Source organism: Physella acuta, unplaced genomic scaffold (assembly GCF_028476545.2).
Source record: "Physella acuta isolate Inbredline_101_S28 unplaced genomic scaffold, ASM2847654v3 ptg000729l, whole genome shotgun sequence".
NCBI classification, from domain to species: domain Eukaryota; kingdom Metazoa; phylum Mollusca; class Gastropoda; family Physidae; genus Physella; species Physella acuta.
The window spans coordinates 102,344-122,567 of NW_026732247.1; the positions used below are offsets into that span (position 1 = coordinate 102,344).

General features: G+C 35.1%; 1 protein-coding gene across 4 annotated transcripts; it reads right to left on the reverse strand.

The window, feature by feature from the left end:
• Window positions 1-990: 990 nt before the first annotated feature.
• Window positions 991-15,344, reverse strand: LOC131950037 (uncharacterized). Of its 4 annotated transcripts, XM_059312057.1 has the most exons (12): window positions 15,246-15,344; window positions 11,417-11,653; window positions 10,940-11,003; window positions 10,537-10,564; window positions 10,313-10,335; window positions 9,185-10,143; window positions 5,739-9,000; window positions 5,262-5,311; window positions 4,744-4,856; window positions 3,796-3,949; window positions 3,227-3,412; window positions 991-1,593 (listed from the first exon to the last, which is right to left on the reverse strand). In XM_059312057.1, exons 2-12 carry the CDS (start codon window positions 11,636-11,638, stop codon window positions 1,540-1,542), a joined length of 5,115 nt encoding a protein of 1,704 aa, XP_059168040.1. In that variant the 5' UTR covers window positions 11,639-11,653; window positions 15,246-15,344; the 3' UTR covers window positions 991-1,539. The 4 variants fall into 4 exon arrangements, with proteins under 4 accessions (XP_059168040.1, XP_059168038.1, XP_059168039.1 ...); XM_059312055.1 differs by lacking the exon at window positions 991-1,593 and having other exon boundaries at window positions 2,288-3,412; window positions 10,940-11,000; XM_059312056.1 differs by lacking the exon at window positions 991-1,593 and having other exon boundaries at window positions 2,288-3,412; window positions 10,313-10,332.
• Window positions 15,345-20,224: the final 4,880 nt, after the last annotated feature.

Consider the following 20,224-nt stretch of genomic DNA (forward strand, 5'->3'; position numbering starts at 1 on the left):
AAAAGCAGGGCTACTTGATTTGACTATACTGTAACAGTAGTTGATGCAAGACTTCAAGGTGTGTATTGGTCTGAACTGAAAACAGCATATTACGTATGTCTGGTGTAGTGAAAATATAGTCTGGAGTAAATGTAAAAATTTCGAAGCCGATGTTTAGTTTAACCTTTTTTATGATAACAAAGCAATAAAATAATCCCAGTGCAGATTAAATTGCCAAGGGATAGTACTCTTAATAAGCTTAAATAAATAAATTTAAACGGAGTAGTCTCCCTTTGACCATATCATAAGTCAATATTAAAAAGGGGAGATAATTATTTTTAAACATGTTTAAACTTAAACGAAATACAATGTATCAATTTCCAGAGTTTGATTATTAGATTTACTAATCCTTTAAAGGGGATCCATCGGTACAGACGTATACATTATTGTAAAGATTTTTGTTATATGTAGAAAATTTATTTCTATTAGAATTATTTTTAACAGAAATGTGTTAATTCTTTTAATATAATGTGTAAAATAAATAAAAATATTTTTTTAAATAAGTTTAGAAGTCATTGTCATCACATAGATCTTTATTTGATATAGATTTGTAAAACTACCTTTGGTTACGTGTCACTCTTCAAATAATTTATTCAGTGAAACCAAATTCATTGCCATCTTTTACCTGGAATGAAGCTAATTGACTTGGCAGATAATCACATTTATAACTAAATTTAATTTTTTAAACCTTAATGTTTTGTTTTTTTTCAAAACGAGGAGCCAGGCATATTAAGCCTAGAAATGTATACTGTTTCATTCCGGCACACATACCAATATGTAGTGTGACAAATTGTCAAACTACACTTTTCAAATTCAACCACAGCCTCACACAAATAATGCTAACTCAGGTAATCATACAAAGCTTTAATTCCTCACTGCCAGGACATCTGAACTCAATGTACTGCCAGGTTGCCATTTCAAACAAACAAAAACATCAAAAGGACAAAGTATTTCTTTTAGTGCTCCACATCACAGAACTAGTCACCTGTGACTGCAGGCACCACAGTCCTATTAACAATGTCCAAACTAAAAATCTAGAAAAAATAATTGGCCCTATATGATAACATTAAACAATAGAGCAGGTGATTCTAGTTCTAGCTAGCACGAAGATTTTATCAAATTTAAAAAAATCTTTACCATATTTTTTAATCATTGAACATATGAGAACTGACCAAAAACTACATAAAATAAAATACCAGGTAAATAATGAGACTATTAAATGGACCTTAACTGCTCTACTTTCGGTTAAGATTTGACTACAATCTGGCCAAAAAAATATTAGCCTTTTGAACTTAAATATTTACATTTCAAAAAAGATGACAAATATGGTCAGTGAGTATTAAAAACAGAACTAGGATTTCAATAATAAAACAAAAAAGAAAATTATTTGCAATGTTTTACTAGTTTACAAAATGTAAAATTAAAATACAGTGTCTGCAATAAAATACAACCAACTTAATGTGGAAAAAAAATGAAAGCATATAAAATTCAACACAGATTTTACTTGGGTGTAACTGAATATAAATAATAATTTGTCCTGGATGGGTAGCAAGCCTGAAAAGCAATAGATTATTGAAATATTAGAGTGGGAAAAAAACAAAGATAAAATGTGATAAAATATGTTTAACACATTTTATTTATTTTTTAAACATTTATTTGCAAACATCAATATTTTAATAATTACTTTTGTAAGATTTAAAACAATGCTAAAGCTATATATTACATGAGCATAACTCACCAACCAACCAAGGAGTAAATTTAAAACCACTGACTCTGAATTAGGTATTTTCAACTGCATTCTACTGCAGTAACACAATAGGACTACATTTTACATGCCAATAATAAAAATAGACAATGTAAAATAGAATAAAATGTAGGAATAAAAATTATTATAAATAATAAATTGTAATAAATGTATGCAAGGTTTAGTAAAATTAAATTAAAAACAGATGAACAATAAAATTAAAAAGGAAAAAAATGCACCAAAGAAGTTAGTTAACAAAATTTGGTTTTAGCTACAAGATTTATTTACATAATTGCATTAATTACATGTAATATATTGCATAGAAAATTTTGTGAGAACCGCATATTACCTTAATATTTCATAAGTGGATAAAGCAAAACTTTAAATTTATTCATGGCACTTAATGATCAATTGTTTATTTCTTTATCTACCTCATATTTAAGCACGCTATTATTAACATTAAAATAAATAAAGTAAAAATAAAGTAACACTTTTGCTATGAATCAATGCAAATAGAAACCGTAGTATTCCTAAATTAACCACATTTGCCTAAAAAAGCTAGGCCTAATAGAACTGAACAATTAAAGATAAATAAATTTTAATGTATGCATTTTATAAGCTATGTAATGTATAAATTTTATAATCTATAGTTAAAAGCATGCATTAACAATAAGCTGTTAACAGTAAATATTTAAAACATTTTCCTAATTATTATCATATATAGAAGTCTTGGTAGAATCAGATGTTTATATTAAAAAATTTATGTAACAATTACCAACTTAACCAAATTACGTGTTATTATTTATCACTGGTATTTTAACTGATTTTACAGTAACCATCACACTCTACTGCCTATCTTTAATCTAGTCTTGATCTTGAAAGAATTGCTTTAATAATTCTGTTTAAACTAAAAACGTGAGATGCTACTAAAACAGTTTAGTATTTGGTTCCTATTTTTTTTTTCAAATGTTATAAAGCAATATATCATATTCAGCTTTTACAATTATAAAAATCACAAAAAAGATTTTCTATCTGGTCAATATTGTCCCTAGGCCACATAAAATGTATACAAGAAGAAAATTATTTTTAGGCAGGAGAGTGTTCATATTATCAAAATATTTAATAGTTTATGACACAGGTATAACAAAGATTGTTAAAATATTATTTAGTAAACAAATAAAACAACAGAAAAGAATTTTTTTTAAATAAAATAAACAGTCACTGAAGAATACAATTGGCTTTCTTTGTATCATTAGATACCATTCCCTCAGAGGGAAAGCTATCAGGTTCAGGTAAAGTATCTTCCTGCTCCTGTGGGTACTCAGGCTCAGGTAAATCATTTACAAACGGCTCCTGATAGCTGTCAGAGTCAGATAAACTAGGAACAAACTGAGAGCTAACAGGTTCAGGTAAAGTAGGTACAAACTCTTCCTCATCGTTTACCTCAGCGTCAGCCTCCACAGCATCTTCCATCTCCTCGCTGCTGTCACTGTCAATGTCACTGACACTTGGGCTAGATCTGGTTGCTACAAAGGTACAATTGTAGTCAGACACATCATTGTTCATGCTATTTTCCTCACGGCTAGCCTCTTTTCGAGGCCCGCCTGATCCACTGTTATACTGCTCTTCCTGTTATGTAGAGAAAATTATTTTTAACAAATGATTTATATACTGACAATAAAAAGCACTTGTTTAAAACAGAAAACATTAATTAATTTTACATTTAAGAGAAAACAACAGTGTCCATTTTTCTATCAATTAATTTACACATCAATGTAACTGCTTAGACATTACTGGTGACTGGGACTTTACCAGTGAAACTAAAATGCAGTTTTCACAAATAAAAAGGAGTAATTAAACTACAAAAAAAAATTCAAGAGGTAAACACAACCATCAATGGCAGTTAATGTGAATGGATATATGATTCAAAACGTATCCCCTCATTTACATAGATAACAGAGCTATCATGCTGACCTGACCATCAGGACAATAACGGGCTAGTTTAAAATTACCTTAAATGACATGCTTGACTTCTTTTTCTCCAGCTTGTTAGGAAACATTTCCTTGATGGCCATGTCAACCTCAGCCAGTATCTGGTGTTGTCTGTAACCTTTTAATCCATTGGTTGCTGAGTAAACATTCTCCAGTACCTCACGGGCCTCAGCTCTGCATAAATTAAAACAAAAATAGAAAAATACATTCCAACAGAAAAACAAGAGTCATCAAATAGGTATAACCAACATTACCAAGAACCTAAACTAAAGCATTGCTTTTAAACTCTACTGTACCATCTTAAGTACTCTTATCAAGCAGTGGTTATGTTTATAAACAAACCTTTTAACAGTAACCAGCAGAATGTTTGTTTTTTAAAAAGTGACCCCTACTTTCACTTTTTGAATTATGAAAACTGCCCAAAATGTTAGTGCAAAATTAACAGGGTTTGACTTTGCCAACCGGCTATAGCCTAGTTAGGCAAAGATGAGCTACTACTGACATTACATTTAGGGCAGAAATTTTTATAAAGTTGTAAGATGTGTTTGTTTGAGAAGTCTGATAATTAGTCGGACATGAATAGCAATGCTTTAGACGTATTGAAGTTTTTTTATAACATGAATCATATTTAGGTGGCTCCAGACTACAAATCTAGTTCAGACCGTCCACACATGAACAGATTATTTTACAGTTACAATGTTTTCAGTTAATTAACTCTACTAGTCTATTCAGTTCATACAAGTGCTTAATTTCACTTAAATTTTACTACATATCAACATCAATTGTTCCCAACAAATAAATATATTTGTGTACATGCAAAATAACCTCTGGGCAGGAGGGAACTGGTCATTAAATAATATGAGGATGATGGAATTAAGACCAACAAGGGGATCTGGGCTTTAAGTGTTAAGAAACACTTGAGAAATTTGTTTCAAAGTTAACATTTGGACTAAAAAGAAGGTACATACTTGGTTAGAGAAGGGTAAGTTTCTTGAATTCGATTGGTCAGGTTGGTATATTTTTCTTGTAATCTAAAATCTATTAGTGAGTGCTCAAGGGATGTAGCTTGCTTCTTTGTCATCTGTGAATAAAATAAAACATGTTCTAACTGAAAATAATGTAGCCTACGATCTTTTATCACTTATTTATGGTACATTGGCTACACCATCTAGTTTTTATACTGGTAGAAAATGTATTTAATTATACAAAATACTAATGTAAAATAAATAAATCAAGTAAAAAAGAATTTAACAAAATCAAAATGTTGAACATGATTTAACAAAACATTTAACATTTTATTTAACTAATGTGAAACAAAATTAGATTAATATCAAAAGGTAAAATAATATACCCAACAAAATAACATAAAAATAAGAATTAACAACAAAATATGTACTATGTACAAAAAGATTAAACAAAACAACATGTAAAATAAACATTTAACAAGCATTTGCAAATTAAGGGAATTTAAAAAAAAAAACTTTACTATTTTCCATTTGTCTTTAGCATCTTCATCCTTTTTCTCCAGTTTAACATCTGAATTAAAAAAAACATTCTTTAAAAATTCATACTTTTTGCACTCATTAAAATGTTTGGTAATGCCTATGTTGTTATATAAATTTTCATTGAAATTACATTACAGTAACAATTAACTTCTTGAATTAATTGGTTCATTTTAGATTAATACTCATCTGCTTAGAAAGATGGACAGAAATAACAGGTTCATTTAATTAAAAAAAAAGCTGTCCACTGCTGCCTACTCTCACAATTTCTGATTTATTTTTTACATTGGAAAACAGCAATGAACTTCATTATCAGTTCAAAATGCAGATTACAATTTTATTTTTCACTTTCAATGTGTGCCTTTTTACTACTAAACAACAGCTAAGGTATATTCTAATTATTAGTTACTGTTAAGAGAAACAAGTATTTTCATAGGTAAGAAGGGTAGCCTATATCATACCTGATTCATCCTTGAGTTTAATTTCATCTAATCCATAACAGCTGGAGGTGCTGGCTTTAACACTGGACCCATCAATTCCAAGATCTGAATATTTTCCAACAGGATAATTCTTTGGCTCATCCACATTGCTGTTGCTTGAGGTTGTGGAGTACAGATCTTCCCATTCAGTGATGCTGGAAATGCTGGATTTTTCACTCAAGGGCTCACGAGACAAGGACTTCTCTCTGTGCTCCCAGGAACTCTTCAAGTAACATTGGTCAGCCTCAGCTGTGTTCCACTGCTTGACAGTTGCAACACTTCTAAAATAATGGGATTTAGATACCTCTAATTCTGGTGTTTTTTTAGCCTTGACGGCAGAATACAAACTATCTAACAAAGGCTCTGTGAAATCCTTGGTGTCAGGTCTCGGTTCATTTTTCTTATAAGGTATTGTGCTTTCAAAAGTCGGAGAATCACTGATATTAAACTGTGTTTGATCTGTTTCATCCCTGCCAAAGGCATCCATAAAATGCAAGTCATTTAGCGATGGAGCCCCTTTCTTTGTCTGGGTATCATTCATTGGATTGGGAAAGTGAGACTTTGATGAGTATGTAGAAGAGGAGTCTGAACAAGGCATTAATGGTTTGATTGATTTGGCACTTGAGGCTTCTCGAGTAAGCTGGATGTCTGAAGTTGTTAGGAGTTCAGCATTAGTTCTGTCACTTAGTAGGGGTTGCACCAATGATTTTTTGCTGGGTTGTGCAGTAGTTCTGTCAGATAGTAAGGGTTGTGTGAATGAGTGGTTGCTGGGTTGTGCATTGGTTCTGTCAGATAATATGGGTGGTATGAATGAGTGGTTGCTGGGTTGTACGTAAGTTCTGTCAGATGGCAGGGGTTGTAAAAATGGCTGGTTGTTGGACTGTGCATTGCTTTTTTCAGCATGATATTGCTGGGGCTGCACCAAAGGCTGGTTGCTGAGTTGTGTGCTGGCTATTTTACCCGTGCTCAACTTGTCTTGGGGGTAACCATGCACTTTCTTCTCTTTATCAGGAGATTTCACAATTGAGGCATAACTGGTCGAAGACTTTAGATCTAAAATAACCTTATTCATGGAATGTTTTTGTTCATTATCAGTGCACGTCCTCATAGCATCCTGTATGGTAGAAAAAGTACTTCCGTGTGAAGAGATGAAACTATCTTCCGGGTCCTTACAATAGTCACTGACCAAACTGAAATCAGAAGTATTTTTAGAGCAGTTAACCCCTGAATAAGTTTGGCTTGTCATATAGTTGGTTGGCTGATCATTTTTTGGCAGAGTGAAACCTGGAGCCTTACTATATGACTTTGTACCATCGGTAGATTCAGTGTCAGACTGTTTGCTTTTATTTGCCTGTTTTTTTGGTCGCAAGTCTAGAGGTGGCATTTTTTTCACTACTTTGGAACTTGGGTTCTGAGTACTGGATTTTTTTAACACAGAGTTTTCTTCCGCGCTGGCGAGCGAAGCAAAGGCATTCATTTCATCAGGTTTTGTTTCAAGTGGGAGACCAACATGACTAATGCCACCTTTACTGGCTAAAGAGCTTAGACTTTCACAGTTAGCTACACCTGGTAAATTACCACCTGGTAAATTACTACCTGGCAATTGGTAATTTTGGTAACTCAGCATTGACTGCAGGTAAAGATTTTGTAGCTTGAGCAGGTCTTCTGCCTTCTGCTGAGCCTGAAGCTGTAGTAAACTTCTGATCGATGAGTTGTACAAGCTTTGTTGCTGTAAGTTTAAAGAAGAGCTTTCAGGCTGCTGAGACACATTGAATGAGTTACCAACCAAAGGATTAGCCTGGAAAGGATTAGCCTGATAGTCCTTTAGAGTGTTGGCATAATTAGGCAATAAGTTATCCAGACTTAATCCAGAAGCAACAGCATCACCACAAGCAGTTAAGTTACTGTTGGCTGTCACTTGCGAGAAAGGTACCCGGTTAGCAAGTAGCAACAAATTTTCAATGTCAGAACTTTCTGTGAGCGATTCAGCACCGAGTTTCTTGGCAGACTGCGTACGGCATGTCTGTGCGGAACTAATGGAATTCAAGGAAGGAAAATCTTTCACACTTTGCTGCTGCTCTAGTTGGGGGTCTCCCAAGTTTGCTGATTTTAATTTGTTCAGAGACGTGGCATCACTCAACACTTTCTCAGTAGACTTTTGTAGTAACTTCTGCTGGGAAGGGAAAGAAGCTGTTTCCCTAGATGTTAAAGGAACAGTATCTACTTTCTTCCCAGTTGGCAGGGTTGAATTTCCTAAATCAACTGATTTCTCAGACTTAGGAAAATCTGGACACATGTCTGTCTTGTTCAGGTCTCTTTTTATTAAATGACTAGTAAGACAAGACCTGGTTTGAGGTAATGAAGACATACTCTCATCCCCAGCTTTTTGCAGTAGTTTGTTGAACTTCAACACTGAGGGTGTAACCACATTTTTAGCACTGCTCAACAAATCTCTTTTATCAACAGCCTCTGCTGCCAAGGTTGGCTCTAGGACAACAGATGATGCAGGTTTACCATCGGACGAACTGTCAGAAGACAGACTTGAAGAGGGTAATATAAGCTCAGACTTCTTCACGCTAGAACTTTTACCCTGAAGAAATCTTGATAGGGCTCTTGGGGCTCCTAGTGTTAATTGTGGTGGGGGTGGTGGTGCACTGGTTTTGCTGACTTGACTTTTTTCTTTTACTACGCCAAAGCTTCCACTTGATTCAGTGACTACATTTTCTGTATCTCTTTGCTGGTGAGAAGCCTCAAGGGCTTTCTCATTATCTTTCCCCACACTTAGGGTAACCTTACTTTTGGGAATATTTTGTGACGAGCTGTCTGGTTTGTGTGATGTTTGCTGAATATTCTTCTCTCTCTTGTTTAAACTTGCACCGACAACCTCATCAGCATCAGCTCGAATGTGATCAAGGTGTTCTTTGGTAACACTCTCAACCCTGGCAGCTTGAGCCACCGTGTCGCCTGAATCACTCAGTAGAAGATCCACATTTTTAACTTCTACAGCAGTTCTCTTACTTACACAGCAGCAGCTGGTTACCACTGTTTTTATGGCTGAACTTGGAATGTTGCTGCTTGCTGTGTCCTCCCTGGAACTTTTGCCCTTGTTCAGAGTACTAAGGGTTTCTTTAGGAAGAGGGTCTGCTTCACTTTGAACTGGTGGAAGAGTTACCCTGGCATCAGACTCCTGCTGTCTTCCAGAGGAAGGCTTCACATCTTTTGCTTGTTTAGAACCATCATCAACCTAAAGTAGATCATTTTTAATTTAAGCTTGATCAGTTAGATTTAGTTTACTATATCAATAAAAACAAAATTTAAACATTCATAATCATTTTAGCTGATTTGAAATTATTAATTCATAAATTATTAAATACATTACAACATAGGCAAGAAATAATAATTCACACACACAAGCCGTGTAGCTTTACCTTATTGGAAGAATAAATAGCCTTAATGAAGTTGTCATCTTCATCAGCCATCAGTTGTTTGTAACAAGCAAAGCAATATTTCCTGTTGTCACACTCCTCTGTCTGCACCTCAGCATCTTTAAGGCATTTACTTACTGGCTGTTTGTCACTGCTGTGTACTTCAGGCTTTGGGGGAAGCTTACAGTTTACCACACTAGGCTTGCTGATGAATTTCTTTAAAGACGGGGGTGCAAGACAAGTTCCTGATGTGGTGGAATAAGGGCATTTTTTTATTTCCGAGTTTGACGTGGGAGGAGGCTTGACCTCTGAACTTGTTCCGGAAGCTGAGAGAGATAAGAATTGACACTTTTTAATCTCTGGGATTTTAGTGGGTGGTTTGTCCTCTGAACCCACTACAGCAGTGGTTGGGCATGTTTTAGCTTCTGGATTCAGTGTGGATGACTTGCCATCTTGACCAAGGCTAGCTCCTGTGGCTGTATTAGAAGACGGTTGACACTTTTCAACTTCTGTGTTGATTGTGGGTACTGGAGTGTTGTCTTGACTTACTGAAGCAGTGGTAGGACATTCGTTGTCTTCTGGGTTAACTTCTGGCTTGTCCTGTGAACCAAGACCAGCTACAGAGGCTGTGTCAGGCGTGAGTTGAGATTTTTCAACTTCTGAGTTTAATAGGGATGGCTTGTCCTTTGAACTACCTGAAGAAGTAGTAACACATTTTTTATCCTCTGGATTTAATGTGAGAGGCTTGACCTCTGGAGCAAGACTAGTCTTTGAAGATGCCTGCACTTCAGGCGATGGGCAATTTTTCCCATCTGGATTTAGTCTGGAACAAGTGGAAGGCTTGAATTCCGGAGTTGATGGATTTAAGGTGGATTTCGCTTTATTAGACTTCTCTACCTCTTTAGCATCTATTTCAACAGTAAGTCCATGGTCTTTAGCTATTTTACAAAACACCTCACCAACTGAAATTAGTACAAGATATTTCACAACAATAATGAAATATATAATTGCAAGTTGACATTAGAATTCATACAAGACTTTTGACAAAAAAACTATATTTACAGATACACTAAAGATACCTCAAAGATGTAGTAATTTTAAAAACACTGCCTTCCAATAAATAATACTCACAATCCATATCTTGATGTGTACTTCTGTGGAAAGTCATATATAAATTAAATATAAAAAATCAAAGAAATGGTAGCTGGAATACAGTTCAACATGAAAATCAAAGAAGCTTAGCTATTATTAAAGTCTTATTTTAAGAATGATCAATGTAATTGAAAATGTGTTTCATATAAAAAAAAATTAAAAATTGCTAATTTGACATATTTAATAAAAGAGAAACAATTTACCTCCTTTTGTTCTGGTTTTGATCATTTGCTGAAAGATGTAAAATAAAACAAATTTATACATTGCAGATCTATTGTCTAAAATTAACTCAATTTTACAGTGGACATGGTCTGAAGCAGATTTCAAGACAAAAGTATATAGCACATGAATAACATCTGGAAAGCACAACATCTCATACTTTCCTATACCTAATGCATTGAGGGATTGGTGGTATACACTCATTCATCATACCTATAATTAGGTATAAAATAGGTGCTATTTTCAAACAATAGCTTGCTATTCATCTAAACCATCCACTCAGAAAATAAACAAAGCTTACTCACACAAATAACCCTAAGGAGAATTTAACATTAAAGCTGTTTATTTGAATCACAATATAACTAAAGAGAAAAAATTATTACTGACCCAACTGAGGTGCTTTTCCAGCATCAAAGTCTACCATCTGTGTTGGTGGCATAGAAACCATCTGCTATATCAAGATAAAATGTTGCAATACAATTATTTTTTGTGTAAGAAAATTTATGAATGTGTTTCTATTTTTTTCAAGAAGGAATGATTTATTTTAAACTTTGAAATCATGCCTCATTATTTTAGAGATTAATTTAAAAAAAAAAAAAAAAAAAATATTACTACTTCAAAGATAATTTTTCATATTTACTTTCTTTAGGTCTATGTACACCAAGACATACTCCTAAAATAATATAGGCCTTATTAGAAGGTTAGAAGCACAAAAAACTCAGCTCTTTTCTGATAGTAAAGGAAAAAATGAAGCTTTGCAAATATTGCAAACATAACTTGCAAATATTGCAAACATAACTTATCAATAATTTTCAGCGATTAGGTAAAAAAAAAATACTAAACCAGAAATCACCAGAAACCTACCTTGTCAGCCCCATGATTTGAATTTAAAAAAGGAGGACAACCTAAAATGGCATACTGAGGGGAAACGATACACTGGGGAACAGGAAACTGTGGGTATCTCTGTCGTACAGAGATGGGGTAGGGTGGGATACACTGCATACTAGGTGGAAAAGGGACTGGTGGTCTTGGGTATGATCCTGGTGGTAAGAGAGGTGGTATACCAGGCGGAGGCTTATCAGTCATTTTGGGAGTAATCACCTATTTGTAAAAAGTAAATAAAGGCATTAGCAAAACACTACCATGACAGGCCTGTTTAATAACATGGTAAAAAAAAAAAAGAGCTGAATTAATTTGAGTTGGCTACTAGAAAAAGGCTGTGAATAAAGCATTTCAATCCATAAGGTTCAATATAAGAAATTTAAAGTTGTTATTTCGGTGTTACAGAATTTAAAGCCAAGTAGCAGTCAATATTCATTACTTAGACTATGTATAATTAAGTAATGCAGCTCAGAATGAGCTTTTAAAATTTTTTTCTACCCCGTTTGGTGCCCCACAAGGGGCAATTTTGAATGATTTCAATTAAGGGGATATGCTATGTTTTTTTTCTATTTTTTACAGTTTAAGATCTAAAGCCTTTTGAATACTTTTATCATATTTGGCATATAAAAGTAAGTATTAAACAGCAAAAAAAAGGGTGGAAAACAATTTTGGTTGTCATGGAAACCCAAAAAACCTCCGCCATTTTGAATTTTTCGGTACTTTTAAAAATACTAAGGCTTTTTTATTTATGCACCTATAGCAATCAAATTTAAACTGCTTATATTTCAGTATATATTAAAACTTTTGTCACGACAACTTTTTGAAATAATTACTAGTAAAAATTTTACAAGGTCTAAAAAATCGTACCCTTTTTAGTATTCAAAAGTTTCAAAATCCGCATATTAATTACCAAATACTTTTTTTCTATAAAAGCAATCATAATTCCCTCGTGACAAAAGTTGTATTTTTGCATCAAGAACAATTACTGAAATATGGTTGGCATTGTTTAATAAATAAAAAAGTAGTAGGCTTTTTAGTGTTAAAAACATGCGAACTGAGATAATAATCATTAAAAAAGTTTTAAAAAACCCACGTTTTCTGATTGAACTAAAAAGTAGAAAATAAATGCTATAGGCCCTACATCACAATAATGCAAGCGATCACTCTACTATAAGCGATGAAAAACGTGGGGCGCCGAAGTAAAATTTATATTACTATTGATTAGATAATACTATTGACTTTTATTAGGGAGCTTGTAGAGAGTCAACAGTATTAGAAACTGTAAGAAAATCACGGCGCCCCACGTTTTTGCTCGCTTATAGTAGAGTGATCGCTTGCATTATTGTGATGTAGGGCCTATAGCATTTATTTTCTACTTTTTAGTTCAATCAGAAAACGTGGGTTTTTTAAAACTTTTTTAATGATTATTATTTTCTACTTTTTAGTCTTTGTCTGTTTGTTTGCATTAAAATCTTGCTATCGATTTTATCTTTTCACTTTTTTTGGGTAAACGAAGACAACTCGTAAAAAGACAACTCGTAAAAAGACAACTCGTAAAAAGACAACTCGTAAAAAGACAACTCGTAAAAAACACGTTGTTTGAATACGTTACTGACTAGAACACATAGATTTGAACCCGTGTCGAGTGGGATAGCAATCGTGTGCCCAACCACTCGACCATATCGTCTCCCCCAAACTGGTCTACCTCCTGTAAGTTTAAACTCGGTTCAAGCTAAATTCTCTGCCCCTAAGCATGTGGCGACATGTGATCGTTCGCTTCACTGCGCGCGAGGTACGCGTCGCTGGTTTTTTTTCTAATGGCTAGCAGAGGAGAATTATATATATAGATTATATAGCGGTCTAAAATGCTCAATAAAATGTTTCCATTGATCAATTTAGTAATAATAACAATTGAATATTCAATGGTCATCCAAAAGAAAGCTTCCCTGAAAATTTCAGCGCGCTAGCTAACTGGGAAGTGCCAGAAATTTCGATCGCAAGATTTGATTGGAAAGACAAACACACAAACAGAGAAAGCAAGTTAAAGAAAACGTGGGAAAAAACAGCCAAAAGTAACGAAAACTAGGTCAGGAAAGTACCATATCTGTGTAAACTGCAAGCCGATTGTAAGCTTTGGGTGTTTCAGAGATGTAGGAAATTAAGTTTATTAGATACATGAGAAATCCAGCTTTCCAATGATGTCAAATACAATATAATGACGGATATAAAACTTTTCATAGAGAGCTTGTAAGATTGGGAAAAATTGATTATTTTTTAATTAATAGGGTCATAAAAATCGTAATTCAAACACATAAAATATTTTTTTCTCTTTAAAGTTATTATTTTCTTTATACAAAAATGGACAAAGTATCCAAAAGTGCAAGAAACCGATCATGACGAAAAACAAGAAAATTTGTGATTTTTTTCCGCGCATATCCCCTTAAGAATAATAAGGATACTAAATCTACTATATAACTATAAAGTAACTCTAGCTAGTAGTCTAATGCCTAACTTAGCTAACTTGCTAGAATTATGATTAGATCTAGAAATCTATCTAGAATCTAGATTTTTTTAGAAGTATAGACTGTAGACCCTAAACCCTAATTGAAAAGAATTGTTAATTTCTAAATTCTAGATCTAGTCTAGATTCAAGGTCATTCTATCTCTTAAATTTAGGTCAATTACATCTAGACTAACTAGATCTAGATCTAACTAATCAAATCAGTACAGAGTTAGAGTAAGCCTAGAAGACTTAGACTGGCTTAGTTAGATCTCTAGTAGCGTTTAGAGAGCTAGATTCTAGAGTAAGCGTTGTCTATCTAGATCTAATCTAGTTCTGGTGACTTGATTCTAGTTTTTAGGTAATCTATCGTTTAAGATACGTAAAATCGCCCACGGCTAGTAATGTACAAAAAAGTTACCTCATTGTCAAGGCTTTAATAGAAGTATATTGTGATATATTTGTGTCAAATATCATAGATAAATGAATAATAACACTAAATCAATGGTTAAATATATCAATATAGGCAAGAAATTAACTTTAAACAGCAGTGTTTGCGAGCAGGATACTATATAAATAGCGGCAATCTGTAAGTTAGAGTGGCTTCCCCTAAATCTTGCGCTATAAGTTTACAATACAAAAAATAAACAAGATGGCTGCTATAGCATGGTTGCATCTGTTGGAAACATCGCTAGTCTTCATTTATTACTGAACAATTTTAATTCAGTGGTTTAAAAACAGGTAGACTTCTATTTAAATGAAACAAGGTAACATTTTTGTATTTTTCAAAACATAAATCCTCCTCACAATGTGAAATAATTATTAAAATTTAAGGAGTCACCTGTTTTTCACATTACTAGGTAGTCGCAGGCGATTTTACGTACCTAAACGATAGATTACATTTTTACAAGTTGTTTTTTTAGTATCGTCGTATCATACTGAAGTAATAGTTAATTTAATTTTAATAATATAGAATTATAGTAATAGACTTTTTAAAAGATGCTAGATCTAGATCTAATTGACATTAGAGTTAGAGACTAGGTAGATCTAGCTAGGGTCTATTAGAAGCTAGATCTAGGGTTGGACTGTTCTAGATTTAGAATCAAAGCGCTGTCCTGGCTAGGCCCTGACTAAGCCCTACCCGCCGGGCTACCCGGCCTACATGCACAGGGCTACTGACACTGTCGAATCATAATCAATGATAATCTAGCAAGGCCTTACGGGTACGTAGGATCTAGCCTAACAGCAAATGATTTATATGTAACAGTATTGATACTTCAACTAAATACTAATTAACCGTAACTTTCTTACACACGGCAATGGCTAAGTTCTATAACAATGGCACATGGGCAAACTCAAAATTTTAAAAGAACTGTTTATGTTAAACAGCAAGGACATGGCCAGATTTTTCCGACTGGCGTGTCAGAATGTTTAAAAAGTCTGATTTCCAACACACACAAAAACAGAACTCTAGGCCTGCCAATATCCATAGAACGAATGAAATAAATTGTTCCAATAAATGTAGATTCTGTTTATGAAGCCATAAAATCGCATTCTATGTTCTTATTCGTTGTTTTTTTTCATCGTTTTAATGTTATCTAGCTATACATGGAGAATTAGTATTGTTGATTTAACTAAGTGTGGTCATCTCATTCTGATGAGTTTTTAATCATCTCATCCTGATGAGTTTTTAATCAAGTTGATGTTGCTAGAATATTTTAATAGTTTATTTTCTGTTATCAATTGGTGGTGTTGTTTTGTTTTTATTTGTTTTCTAGTTTCTTTGTTTTAAATAAAAATTCGATGAAGCTCTAGACCCTATTTAAATCATTATTTTTTGTTGGTGCCACTTATATTTTCTAGATTCAGAAAAAAATTATCAAATGAAAAAGAAATTACCAATCATACACACTGAAGGATTGTTTTAATACAGATTTAAGAAAGTTTATCGCAATATAGAAAAGTTTGTCAAAACAGAATCTTTCAAATGTCACGAACCAGCGAATCAGAACATTTAGATCTATTTGGACTAACGTGTTACAAGTAAAATTCGTGTAGCGCTAAGCTAATAACGAACACACATTTCTCTGCAATATAGCATGCAAAAAAAAACTACCTGAGGTAGTAAAATTGTTTTTTTAATACTGGACTTTTACAAGATAACGTAGAAGAGTAAATAATCAACCCAATACCCAAATACGTTGCATATCATTACAATGTTGAGTTGCTGATTCTGAAGTAATATAAACTTTAATGATCGTAAATAGCTGCGGGCCGTAGAAGCAAGTTGACGGTCACATAATAGACAGCCTCAAATTTACATTGGCGTTTTATCCACAGTGAAAAAAAAACTAATAAAATATTCTTTAAGATATTGTATAGCCCTGCTTAAATACTTTATGAACCAGATAGTTTGAACTCAATTATTGTTTATTAATATCTTTTACTTTTATATCACACAAATAAAAATTGTACGTTGAGGTCTCCCATACACGACGATAGAGGGGGGGGGGGGTTGACTTTTAGGACGATGGGGAGAGGGGGTTCATGCTTTTGTGGCGTTGTTTACATATGCCCGACAGTCGTACTGACAATGTTTATGTTAGGCTGCAAAACACTGGCGGGATCATTATCATAGCAATAACAGAATAGACAGCTTAGCGAGAGTTAAACGCCGATAATGGTGCACGTATTAGGTGCCTTTGATTTTCAGCATTCTTAAATTCTAAATCGCCTTCTAAATTATTTCTTTTGTTAACCAAAGTTAGGATATCTATACATCTATACATCTATACATCTATACATCTATGCATCTATGCATCTATCCATCTATCCATCTATCCATCTATCCATCTATACATCTATACATCTATACATCTATACATCTATATATCTAAATCTATCCATATATCCATATGTATTTATATCCATATGTCCATATGTCCATATATCCATATATCCATATATCCATATATCTATTATATATCTATACAGGGGCGTAGCGAGGGGGGGGGGGCGGGGGGTGCGGACCGCACCGGGTGACACCATTTAGGGGGGTGACACCAAGGCAAAAAATAGCAAAATATATAGAGAAAAACTCGAGGGGGGGGTGCAAATCGAAAGTTTGAGGGGGGGTGCAAATCGAAAACTTGAGGGGGGGTGCAAATCGAAAGCTTGAGGGGGGGGGGGGGGGTGCAAATCGAAAGTTTGAGGGGAGGGGGGTACAAATCGAAAACTCGAGGGGGGGGGGTGCAAATCGAAAGTTTGAGGGGGGGTGTGCAAATCGAAAGTTTGAAAGTTTGTCCCTGGGAAGGGTCTCTATGCCTCTGGGGGGGGGGGGGGGTGACACCATTAAGTGCCGCACCGGGTGACACCCGACCTCGCTACGCCACTGTATCTATATATATCTATTATATATCTATATATATCTATATATATCTATATATATCTATATATATCTATATATATATCTATATATATATATATATATACATAGATAGATAGATATCTATATCTATCTATATATACATATATCTATATATATATCTATATATCTAAATATATGTATATATATTGCATTTTTAAATTTTAACTCGGTGCTAAGTTTTGCCTTTGTTTCTAATGAAGCTGAAAAAAAATAGATTTTTTTTAAATGCTGGTATCTGCTTTACTTTAATTCCTCACATAATAAAATATATTTAGTTTTTGCGTGATAAATGTATCGGGTCTTGTCTGAGAGGTGTGGGGGGGGAGGTGGCGGTAGGGGAGGGTTATTTTTAGGTGTGTTAATAGGGTGTGATCTAGGCTAATATATGGCTCCATCGCTTAAAAGCCCATTGGGTGATTGCGCACTGGATATACAAGCACAGTACAAGGGGAGTAAGAAAAGGAGGGTCAGATGACGCCCAAATATCACACCCCCCCCCACCCCCCACCCCCACACACACACACACAGCTGATGGACCAAAGTGACGGGACGTTAAATACCTGCACACCTAGGCATCCGCTGCGGGGGCTGCTGAAAGGAAACCAGAGTTAATGATCCAATTGGGGGGTGGGGGGAGGGGGGGGGAATGGGGTCAATGGAAAAGTTTAAGAACATGTAGGATATGACTAGATCAAAATGGTGACCGGAAAGATGCGCAACGGAAAACTGCGCACAAAAATGTGCGCACGGGCAATATTTTTTTTTAATCCAGCAATTATAGACATTAACTACATGTACATTGTAGCATAATAAAACATATTGCAACGAAATAAGACAAAATTAAAGTTTATTAGTATAATTATTTTGTATTTGCGCAATTATCTGTTAGCGCCGTTTTCCGTTTGCGCAGATTTCGGATTGCGCATTTTATTTGGAATCCGATCAATACTGTCCGGTGTTCGAGTTAGATAATATGTGCAGTTTCACGTAAGACTGGTGTGGTAGTTTGGATTAAGGTCAAGGTTTGAGGTCAGGGTTAGGACTAGAGTCATGATTAGGTTTATTATCAGGGCTAGCATTAGATTTATAATCGCAAGCTTTAGGTTTATAATCAGGGATATGATTAGGGTAGCAATGTTAGCTAAAATATGCCAATATTGTCAGGGTCAGATTAGATTTATAATCCCAAGCTTTAGGTTTATATTTAGGGATATGATTAGGCTAGCAATGCTAGCTAAAATATGCCAATACATGTTTTAATTATATAAAGTTTTTATTCAAATTTAGCTGTAAGTACAGCGATGGACTAACTAAAAGTGAAAACAAATATTTACGAGTTTCGATTTCCAATCTAGTCGATTTAGCTAAATGAATCAGAAACTCAATCCAAAATTACTTTATAGAAAAGGTTTTCATAAATATTAACAAACTCGAGTTCGAATATGGGTTCAAGCCAGTAGACCGACCCTGAGTCCACCCAGCTCTAATGGGTACCTTACTCAGTTTAGGGAAAGTAAATGCGGCTGGGCATAATGCTGACAACACTATCTCTTCATATGCTGAAGTCACAGAAACAGGTGAACTCTACTTCACTTGGCACATAGACCGTCATGTTTAGAAGGGGAACTTTACTTCACTTACATCGACAACTGCCCCGTGAGGAATTCTACAGATAATAGTTGACCAGACACCATCACCGATGCCAACCTGATACCAGAACGTAGCGGGGGGGGGGGGGGGGGGGGGGGGGGGGGACATATGTCCCCGGGCGCCGACCTTAGGAGGGGCGCCAAATTGAAAGTTTGAGGGGGGTGAAAATGAAAAGTTCGAGGGGGGGGGGGGTGCAAATCGAAAGTTTGTCCCCGGGCGCCGGGAACAGAGTTTCTTCCAGGCATCTCTGGAGCCCCCCCCCCCCCCCCCCCCCCTCCCCCCCCCGAAATTTTTTTTACCGCCCCCCCCCCCCCCCCCCCCCCCCCTCGAACCAAATGAAATTTATGTAATTTATATAGAAAATATATACTTTTAACAGTGTCCGCCCCCCCCCCCGAAGAAAGTTTACCGCCCCCCCCCCCCCCCCCCCGAAAATTTCAAGTGCCCCTCCGGAGAAAAAAGTCTGGAATAAACACTGGCCGGGAAGGGTCTCTACGCCTCTGCCTAATACAAAGCAAACGCCGGGGCGACAGTCGAGAAGAGGAAGAAATAAGAATGGAAGGTGGGGCTGACCCAAATTTGATAGAAGGTAGAGAATTAAATCTTTTACTTACATGTGAAATTTCATTTAATCTATCTGAAATAGTACTCAAGTTATAGGCTTTTGAAAAATTCAAAGTAGAAAAAAGTACCACTTCCGGTTATCGGAAATCACTAAAAAGTTGATACGGATCTACGATTTTGTTAAAGTACTTATATATGAAATGTCATCAACCTAGCTATAACGGTACTCAAGATATCGTGTTTACACACACACAGACACAGACATACGGACAAGATTGCAAATTACGTTTTTCCGTATCAGTGAGGTGTAAAACTTCATGAGTTAGGTACCCATCAGCGACGTTCTACTGACTTTGACCCGGATTTCGAACTCGAGACCTCCGTGTCAGCAGCCTAGCGCTCTACCGCTTAGACCACGCCGTCCAGACAGGTTTCATTACACATTGAAACAGATGGGGGAATATGGTTCAAGATAGAGACGTTTAAAATATGTGTTTGGCAGCCCATATACAAGCATGAGTGACGAGCTATAAATATGGTGATGAATTACCTGATAATACCGCGTTTAAGCCCTTATTAAGTTATTAAATTTAGCGAGTCCAACGCATGCAGTTTAGGCTTAATAGAACGCAGTAGCGATATTGATGCT

Coding starts and splice junctions, on each gene's coding strand:
- LOC131950037 (XM_059312054.1), bottom strand. CDS start 11,638: ATGACTGATAAGCCTCCGCCTGGTATACCACCTCTCTTACCACCAGGA. Junction 4,857..5,261: donor CTAAAGACAAATGGAAAATA/GTAAAGTTTTTT, acceptor TTTTATTCACAG/ATGACAAAGAAGCAAGCTAC. Junction 3,413..3,795: donor AGTCAAGCATGTCATTTAAG/GTAATTTTAAAC, acceptor TCTACATAACAG/GAAGAGCAGTATAACAGTGG.